The sequence below is a fragment of the Mirounga leonina genome, unplaced genomic scaffold (assembly GCF_011800145.1).
Source record: "Mirounga leonina isolate KUSES-001 unplaced genomic scaffold, KU_Mleo_1.0 Mir_507, whole genome shotgun sequence".
Taxonomy (NCBI): domain Eukaryota; kingdom Metazoa; phylum Chordata; class Mammalia; order Carnivora; family Phocidae; genus Mirounga; species Mirounga leonina.
In genome coordinates this window covers 721,945-732,296 of record NW_023270789.1, presented here as the reverse complement: position 1 = coordinate 732,296, position 10,352 = coordinate 721,945, and the positions used below count along the sequence as shown (strand labels likewise).

At 48.6% G+C, this 10,352-nt stretch overlaps 1 protein-coding gene across 1 annotated transcript; it reads right to left on the bottom strand.

Moving 5' to 3' along the window:
* ZNF697 (zinc finger protein 697) lies at window positions 1-7,393 on the bottom strand. The gene is made up of 2 exons (XM_034990172.1): window positions 6,707-7,393; window positions 1-5,304 (listed from the first exon to the last, which is right to left on the bottom strand). Exons 1-2 carry the CDS (start codon window positions 6,948-6,950, stop codon window positions 3,884-3,886), a joined length of 1,665 nt encoding a protein of 554 aa, XP_034846063.1. The 5' UTR covers window positions 6,951-7,393; the 3' UTR covers window positions 1-3,883.
* Between the last annotated feature and the right edge of the window lie 2,959 nt (window positions 7,394-10,352).

Below are 10,352 nucleotides of genomic sequence, written 5' to 3'. Positions count from 1 at the left end.
TTTTTAATAGATTAGAGGTGAGACCTAAGACTGCCTCCCTTCCCCGTATCGACTCCCCTGCCCCACTCCCCGCCACCTGCTGTCAAAATGTCCCACATATTGGTTCCTACAAGGAATGAAGAAATCGATGCTAGTGGCAGAGCATTAACACATTTCCCAGCCTCCTAAAGCCACAAGAGTACAGAAGTGCCCCCGCTGAATTACTGGTTAAAAATGGGCAGAGTATGTAGACATCAGCCAGTTCCAGGATGATGTAGGATCCACCTGAACATTCCAACAAAGGAGTCAGCAACCTTTGTCTGTAAAGATCCAGAGAGTAAACATTTTAGGACTGCGGGCCATGAAGCCTCTGTCACAAAGACTCAGCCTTGCTGTTATCGAGCAAAAGCAGACACAGACAATACGTAAGCAAGGCTGTATGCACAGGACTATAATCCAAAACATTTTACTTGCAAAGAGAGGCAGGCTAGATTCGGTAGTTGGCCGACCCCTGTTCTATCAGACAATAAGCTTCCATTTACTGATCTCGGTGATATTTAATGGATGACAAGAAAGAATGGCATGGAAAAAGACTGATATGGATTTAATGACAAATATTCCATATTGGTTGCTGAACACCAGAACGCTGTCCAAGGAACCATCATTAAATAAAACAACCTGAAAATAAGGCAATTCTCACATATACAAGCACACACTCACACAAAACCTGTTACTTTTAGGATCATTAAATTATTCACTATTTTAACAAACAGCTGTAAAATAACATTACAGTGAAGGAAAATGTGCACAAACTTCAGAAACAGTTCAGATTGTCTATGAACACAGGTTCTTCATCTGTACTTTTTCACATATGTACAGCCTCTTGATCCTGAAGAAACCACATGGCTCAAGGGGTTAACTTCTCATCTTCTCTTTCCAACTCAGAGCTCAAGATTGAATCAAGCCATTTAAGCTGACGAAACTGCTCCAGCTTTTGCTAAGGAAAGAGTAGCCTGAACTTGACCAAACTCCCCAGGAAACAAATGATACACTTGCCTCCACCGTCATGAATGAGCTGATGGAAGGAATCTTCAAATTAACATTTTTAAGGGTGAACCACAGTTAATGGGGTTTGCTGAAGAAAAACTATTATTCTCGAACTAGAATACAAGAAACAACCTCCTGACTGCATTTAAATTCACTAAATGCAGCTATGTTCCCTGAAGAATTGTAAGAAAAATGGAATCACATTTTAAGTGCACCATGAGAGTAGGGATCTTGGTGGTTGGGCTGTTTTCTTCTGCTGAGGGATTTGCTCATCAAAGGGATACTGAAGTGGTAGCTGACTCTCTTATCCATGGTACTTGAAAGAAGAGAGGTCAATGAAATCCAAACATTTCCACTGCCACCAAATTCTTTTATATTAGCTTCAATCTCATTTCCCTGTTGAATTCCTTCTTGAAAGCTGCCCATACGTTAACATAGCTGATGCAGACGAGACTGTACAACAGAGTACAACGGCAGCAAAAGGCCAAATAACCCATAAAGTGGATAATCAATCCATGAATAATCAAAAGTTGCATGAGATTTCATAGGCACAGACTTGAGAGAACTTAAAATGGCTGGAAGAGGTAGATGTGCATAAAAAAACACACAAAGGAATAAGATTACCTACAAACTGGCTATATTATTTTCAAAGGAGTCCTATACACTTAGTATTCAGAGTAAAGAGTCAGAATAAATAATGGACAAATACTTTGTTCATATTACTCAACTAAAAGAAAATAAAGAATTAGTGTCTTGCAAAATTATCTTTTGAAAATCTATTTGCATTTGTAAATAACAACAAACTGATTAAGAGGGCAAGATCAACAGGCATTATACAAGCCCAGAATTCTCAGGATTTTTTTTTTAGGTGTTTTTATAAGAACAGAAACGTGCTTCCCTACAGTCCCCGAAGAGGTTCTTTGCTAAAATACAACTGATCAAGTATAAATTACCAGCATCCACAGAAAGTCTGCTAAAACTGTAAAAACAATCTTGCAGTTTTTCTTCTTTTCCTTCAAGTGTGTCCAACAGTTTGTGAAGATGCTTCCATGAAAAGTACATGAAACAATCACTGGTGAAGAAAACAGGATTGCTTTCCACAGCTCTAACTTCTAAAGGCGAACCTAGGGGGCGGATTTTCAGCATAGGTAACTGGAATCTGTACAAGAGTCATCTAACTACAGCCCCCTACTAGAAACAGAACAAACCTAAGACACCCTAATTATGTGACAAAGACCAGCTTTGTCAACAAGGACATCTTTGGCCCTTCTAGACTAGCCTTAAGTTTTCCACAGAGCGTAAGAATTTTCAGTGTCTTGATTTTATTATATAAATCATGACAGGAAGTCTCTCTAGCAGCTGAGCTGGAGAACACAAAAGGTCAGACCATGCCTATCCGGTCATCAGTCTCTCTTCCGAACAGCCTGCTGTACTCCTATCCCCAGGTCTTCCCTACGACAGGGGTCATAATACTGATCTACCTCACAAAGATGTGAGAAACAACTAACAATCATTAAAAAGCGTAAAGCACTTTACAAATATAAAAGTGCTATTTTGGCATTTATATAACAACCAGAAAACATTCATTGCTTGTGCTATTTGGCAATTTTGCACTTAGACCTCTCCCTGCTTGTGCCTTCCTTGTGTAAAGCCTTGAGCTTTCTGCTGTGCCTCCCTGTGTTGATAAAAGATATTTCTACTCAGATCAAAAGCCCATATCAATATGGATGGAGATGGCTGTTCAATTATCTCCCCCATTACTACCAAGGGGAAGGGGGGCACTGGATACAGAGTGATACAGAGTGAAGGCAAATGAGACAAAGAAGCCTTGTACCCCAACACGTGCACATTTGCTCTCCTGGATTTCTCACATAAGGCTAGCAAAACTCTGAGCTAGATGACTTTTGTAGCAGGTCACTGGGGCAACTGTTGCTGATCTGAGATTCACTTCAAACAAGGATCATGCTGACCTGGGAAAGGGAAAGTCACACACAGCTGGGACTGTTTCATTTCCCTGCACAAGTGAGACCTGAAATACCGGGCTCGGCACACACCTAACACCTGACAACCACATAGACCACCCTGACCCAGCATGAAGCTAGACTACTTTAAAGGAAGTAGCAAAGAACCAGGGGCAGGACCAAGATTTCCCAGGTGATCTTAAAGCCAGTTATGACGAATTCCCGAACGTCGATTTTGTCCTTGAAATCAGTGTGTAAGCTTTCCTGCCCAGTTTCCCCTGGATGCCTCAAAATAGCAGCTAACTGTGGCTCAGAGAAAGGAAGGGAAGAATATACAAAATATCCTCTCCTATAGGATCGACAAGGTTCCTCTACTTTTCATGAGACTATAGCTGATGTGGGGGGACAGGGCAAAACAGTGGCTTAACACCTGGAGAGACCAGGATAGAATTATTCATACCCGCCTTTTATTTTACCCCATAACCCTCTCTCTAACCCCACACCCTCTCCCGATTCCCACCGGCCCTCACAGCCCGACCTACTCTATTGCCTGACATCCCGTTCACTCCCCTACTCCCCTAACTCCCCTTCTTCAAGGTCCTCAAAGTGCCTGCCCTTCCCCCGCCCCCTACTGTGTGTATTTGAAGAAGGCATAGCTCAAGCACATCTCCCAAACATGTCCTCGCTGGGGAGGAGGCAGGCAAAATATGACACCCCAAAAGAACAACGCTGACTCAACCCTCCCCATCAAGACCCCCTAACACCAAAAGACTCCCCGGTCACTCTCGGATTGTCCCTCCCGCCCCTTCCCATTTCTTCCTACGCGGTCTATCCCCAGAACGGCTACTCCCCACATGCTCCCCGAGGACAGTGTGTCCCCCCCACGCGGCCCAGCCCTAGCACAGGTGCAGCTTCTGGTGCTGCGCCAGGTGCGTTTTGTAGCGGAAGCCCTTGCCACAGCCCGCGCACTTGTGCGGCTTGTTGCCGGTGTGGATGCGACGGTGGCGGATCAGGTGCGAGCTCTGGATGAAGCTCTTGCCGCACTCGATGCACGTGTAGGGCTTCTCGCCCGTGTGCGTGCGCTGGTGCTGCGTGAGCGTCGAGAAGTCGCTGAAGCGCTTCTCGCACTGGCCGCAGCGGAAGGGCTTCTCGCCCGTGTGCACGCGCAGGTGGTTCACCAGGTGCGAGTTGCGCCCGAAGCCCTTGCCGCACTCACGGCACACGTAGGGCCGCTCGCCCGAGTGCGTGCGCTTGTGCGTGAAGAGGTGCGAGCTGACGCTGAACGTCTCGCCGCACTCAGAGCACATGTAGGGCTTCTCGCCCGTGTGCACGCGCTGGTGCTTCACCAGGTCCGAGCGCCAGCTGAAGCGCTTACCGCACTCACCGCAGCCGTGCGGCTTCTCGCCCGTGTGGATGCGCTGGTGGTTGGCCAGGTGCGAGCGGCGCACGAAGCCCTTGCCGCACTCGCCGCAGGCGAAGGGCCGCAGCGCCGCCGCCCCCGCGCCGCTGGCCGCCGCGTGCGCGCGCCGGTGGCTCAGCAGGTGCGAGCTGAGGCTGAAGGCCTCGCCGCACTCGGGGCACGGGTAGGGCTTCTCGCCCGTGTGCAGGCGCCGGTGCTTGAGCAGGTCGGCGCGCCAGCTGAAGCTCTTGCCGCAGTCGGCGCACAGGTTGGGCCGCTCGCCTGTGTGCAGGCGCAGGTGGTTGGTCAGGTAGGTGTTGCGGCTGAAGCCCTTGCCGCACTCCCCGCAGCGGAAAGGCTTTTCGCGCGGGGGCCGGGCCAGCGCGGCCCCCGCCCCGAAGCCCCCCGCCACGCCCACGCCCACCATCCCCACCATGGCGCCGCACTCGCCCGCGAAGCCGAAGGGCTCCAGGCTGGCGGCGGCCGCGGCCTCCGCCAAGCGGTGGATGCGCTGGTGCTGCAGGAAGGCGGCGCCCGGGCTGAAGCTCTCCCCGCAGTCGGGGCAGATGGTGGGTGCGTCCATGATGCTGGCCATCAGGCTGTCGAGCTCCCCGAGGTCCATGGCCATGGGGTGATGGAGCCGGCGGAAGCGGCGGTGGGCCGGCTTGTCGCTCCGGTGCCGACTGCCTAGGGAGAGGTGCCGCCTCCAGGGAAGCATGGGAGGGGGCGGCTGCTCCTCTTCGTCGAGCCGGTTCTCCCCAGCGCTCTCCTCTTCCTCCTCCTCCTCCTCTTCCTGGGGGCTCCGGGAAATGCTGTCGGATTCAGACAGTCCCGGGAACATCGCCATCTCAGCTACACCAGATTGGTAATCATCATCTTCGCGGAGCGCGGCCCCTTCTTCCTCACTCAGCAGCCCCTCTGCAACAGAGAAGGTGGCACAGGGGTGACTATACTTGGCGCTCAAAAGGTAAACCCAGAAAAAGCCAGTCTCAATAAGAGTGCGGGCCATGGAGTAATTCCCTCCCCCAGATACTCTCAACCTCTCTCTCCAAGGCCCCCACGATTCCAGCCTCCTTCCCACCTGGTGCCTCCTGGGGAAGGCCTACAGGAGTGTGCTCTGAAACCCAGGCAAACAAAGCTCACTCACCCACCCCCTTGGCTGGCCAGTTCTTCTAGCAACTGTCTCTGGGGCCCAGGCCCTACCCATTGTACCTGAGGCTCTGCTCAGCAGAGCCATCTGAAGGCCTGACAGTCTGCTTGAAATGGGCCAGGTGGGACTCTGTGGGGTCTCAGAAGAGATCAGCTCACTCTCACAGCTCCCAATGCCTTTCAAGGACCTGGCCTCAAAAGACAAGGCCACTCTAGCCAACCACAGGAAAAGATCACCTGTCCTAACCAGGTAATGGGCTGATTTTTAAAATATAACTTGTTGAGGGTGGGACAACAAACCAAACACACCCCAGCTTAAGGGCTTTACTATGTAAGCCAGGCAGGAAGGAGTGAGCACAGGACCTGGTGGTGGTGATCCCGGCTTAGAGACTTCCAGAACACACAACTGTCTCTGGCTGCTTACCTCCGAGCAGAGGGCACTCCAGAGAGTTACTGAGATAGGAAACACTAGGTGTTGTGCACACTGCAGGGGAGAGCAGCAGGAAGTCTGGGATGCGTCACAGGGGAGGGAACGTAACCTCATTAGTCTTGACCGTAGGGATTTCCATTCATTTCTGTCCCCAAACCATGCACAGAGCAGTATAAAGCAATGAGCGCCCAGAGATGGGACCGAGGAGGTGGACGGAGGGGGAGGGCCAGCACTCCCTCTTTCCAGGTCAGGAACAGCAAGGGATTTAGCAGAGGCCTTGAGCATTTGGGGCATTAGCCACATAAACCTGGGCAGGTCACTTACCACTGAGTTTCCTTATCTGCAAACAAAGACGATGGTGACTGTAACTGCAAACATCTGCATACTTTGTTAGCACAGGGCTGCGCTAAGCAGGTCATCTGAACTCCCCCCAATAACCTGATGAGGTAGGTTCTGATGTTAGCTGTGTTCCCTCTGGTGTTAATTTCTAGCAGTGTTCTGTACGCCGTAAAGTGCTGCGCCAGCGAAGTTACCCTTTTCATCCACATCTACCAGAACAGCCCATCTCAGACTGGACTGAAGAAAAGGATGTTCCTCAGGCTTAAGGTCGTACAGAATCCATGTAATGGTCTCCGCTAGAGGGCTCTCCCACAAAGAATGCTGTGGCTGGTTCTAACTCTAGAGGCGCTAGAAATAACTGTGAGGGGGACAACTTCCATGGAAATGCCAGCTTTTCCTCACCTGGGCAGATGTCAGACACCAGATCCCTCTCCTCTGGGTCCCCTCCCAGAGCGTCATCATGTGGGTTGGAGCCCAGATCCTGCTGTGGGGGGCCTTCTCTCTTGTCTGCGTCCTGTGGCTTAGAGCCCATTCCTCTTTCTTCTGGGTCCCGTTCCCTGTCTTCAGAGTTCTCAAAATCAGAGCCCATCCCTTGGTCTGCTGAGTCCTGGGCTTCACACACACCCTGTTTATTTTCTTGTTCCATCCAGGAAGAACAGCACAAGGGAGGTGACCGGGGACCCCTGTTCCAGACAAAACACAGATAAAGGTCAGGTCAGTCTGGCCTCACCCCCTCACTGTATCTGGCTTTGGATTCCATGAAAATCAGTGGCTCGGTCCAAGAAAATGTGTAGAGTTCCAAGCCCCAGATGACAAATCTCTGCTTCACCGCACATTTTAAGATGCACAGAACCAAGCACAAAAGAGGCTGGTCTGGGTGGCACGGGAACAGTGGCTACCCCTTCTGAGACCCCATGCCAACTCTCACTGGACTGGATACAGTTTCATCTCCTTCCATCTCTGAAGTGGCTTTTTAGCCTTAACAGTGGCTGTTTCCATTTTTCGGCTAAGAAAACGTAAAGCTCAAAAAGAAGGACCCCATCAGCCTTAGACCAACTTGTAAGCAGTAAGGTGGGATTAAACCAGTGAGGACCTGCTGCTTTCCCGCACGCAGTGAGTCAAGAGAATCCAAGCTCTAGCCGGGCTGCTGGGGGGTGGAAGAGGATGTAGGGACCCTCTGTGTTAGAAGCCATCTCTATAGCCTCATTACATATTTTGCCTTATTAGATCCTTTCATTGTAGGGAGCCCTGAAGAGGAATGTGACCCTCACGTAACTGGTAACTCCATCTACAGCACAGGCCAACGTGTGAACTGTAGGAAGAAAATGACATCAGGTTCCTAAACCCTTTGTGGACGTCAGGTTTACATGTAAAGGCCCCTTGCCAAGATGGAGCAGTTGAGCCAAAAATAATCGACTTCTGCCATCCATCACTCTTTCGGCTTAGCTCAAGGCAGCAAAGCAGATTATCGGTCAAGGATCTTGAACTGAGACTTTGAAGTGTCCAGCGCTGTCTGGCTCAGCAGCCCCCAACAGGACTCACACGAATGCGGCTGAGCAAGATGCTCTTTCCTTGGCTGGGAGCTCTTCCTGCCTCTGTTGAGAGGACCTTCCCCAAGGCAGCCCTGGCTCTGCACTCTTGCCAGCCTTACTCCAGGGCCCAAGGCAAGTCAGTTGGCCTCTGCTTGTCTCAGTATCCTCATCAGTAGTGCAAGCTACTTAACCTTTCTCCCAGGGAAGACATCAGAAGGAGACGTTAAGATGGGCTTTGGAAAACACTGTAGAGAGGAATTGATACTTGGAGCTTTACAAATGTGGAATACACAGGTCATTTCTCTTTCCAATATGGCATACACACTATTTCTCTTTTTCAGTCCTGATGCCATCCCAGCACACCTCAGACATACTGGCACCACCATAATTTTGGCAGACTCATTGCCCTATCTAGCATATTCTACCCTTTCTCGGAGATGAGGATGTACTCCCTAGATTAGAGTGAAAAATCAAGCCTGTCCCTGGAATGTGGCTGAGTTTCTTTAGGAGATATACGGTTTAAAATGACAGGTTCCAAACACTCAGGATTAGGCTCTAGGAGAAAATCTCATTAAAACCATACTCTTTTTAAGAGGAATATTGCACAAGAGACTATTGACCCTAAATCACTTCCACCCGTAACTCTCTTTGCCTTCTGGAGCTCAGACTCTATAACAAGTACATCACTTGAGTCTGCATATATAACACACCCCTAGGGCTAGAGGTGGAGAGGTAAGAGTAGGATTTTCAAACTTGTGACCTATTATTGGTTTGCTAGTGGCTAAAAGCAGAGAAGGGGCAGGGGACCTAATCCCAGACCAGCGAGTAGAATTCTACATCAATAAAATCATCAAATAAGCATGTCACCAGAAACTCATAAAACTAAAATGGCAGGGTCTGGTGCCTGGGATGGCACAGAAGTTGCCCGCAGCTCCCCACCCAGAAGGGTGGGCGTTAGGGGTCCACCCCAGAAAGCAGAGCAGCTTAGGGTTTCTCCTCTAACCCCTTTTTAAAAAGGACACCACACCTTCTTAGTACCTCAGGCACAGCAAAAAACAGAACAAGAGTACTTTCTGACTTGTGATTTCTCAGGAACCAAGAGATAATTCATACCAGAGATATTAAACGAAGAAACATAGCTTTTATAGATTTAAGGGGGAAGAAGGAAAAGAGGCAGAGGCTGAGATCCCCTAAAAATCCCCAGTTGGAAGGACCCCAGAGGCTGAGATCCCCAGCTGAGATCCCCTGGAAATCTGCATGGCCCACAATATGGATTCAGTTCCATTCACACTATCCCATTATGAGGTTCCAGGCAGCTACCAAGTAATAGAAAAAACTATTCAGAAGTAAGGAAAGGCAGTCATGATATATCGTTAGATGAAAACTAGTTGTGTTTTTTAAAATCTCATTTTCTTAATTAGTGTATGCATACTATATAATATACATACACATATATATTTACACATGTATATACAGATTCAGAGAAGAAAATCAGAACATTATTGAGGTGTTAATCAAACATCTCGGTCACTTCTAAGGGTTTTGCACCATTTAATCTAAACAACTCAATGATGCAGGGTATAATTTTCAACTTCAGAGACACACGAAGAAACAGGCAAAGAAGTTGTGACTAGCTCAAGGTCATACACATCACCAGGGACACAGCAGGGATTCAAACCCCTGCAGGATAGTTCCAGTGCCCATATTCTTAGCCAAAAGCTGGTGTGTTGCTTGGGATCACTTTTCTTTTTTGTGAACATCTGTATTTTCTATAATAAAGATGTAAATTTTTTTATCAGTAAAAAAGCCAACTTTGTTTTTAATGTGATAAAATACACTGAAGGAAAAGCTACATTATTTTAGAAACAACACGAAGACAAGGACAGAAATCGTGCTTATCTCAATCTATGGAAGACAATTTTCAGAAGTGTTATCTCAACACTGTGGTATAACTGAAGTGTCAGCCAGTAGATCTGTAAGCACATTTGGTTCCAACTTCTTTCCCATTCATTCTCAAAATAAAAACTAGCAACATGTTTTCTTGGGCAAGGCCAAGGCTGGATAATGAATGGGTGGCAGGGCACTGTGAGAGATTTGCGGCTATACTGACCTAGGTTCAAATCCTCTGCTCTGTCAGCTACTTTACCTTGTGCAAGTTCCTTAACCTTGCTCATCTTCAGATTCTGCATCGATAAAAACTCTACTGCTGCCTATGAGACTTGCTTATGTCCCATAGGGTCTGTAAAAGCAGCAGGCGTAGAGAGACACAATAAATGGTAGCTGTAATGTTACGAAACTTAAGCGAACTTCTGGATTTAAAAAATTATGTATACACACACATACCCCTCCTCAATTGAAGGTCACAGCCGTATTCACCAAGAATGGCCTTTGGCAAGTACATCATAGAGCTTCCTGTGGCCTCGCTACTAAAAGCTCTGTAACGAACAGCCCACCCTGTGGACACAAGAGCCAGCAAGAGGGCCTGGGGTGAGGGAGGGAGGTGCAGTTCCACAGTG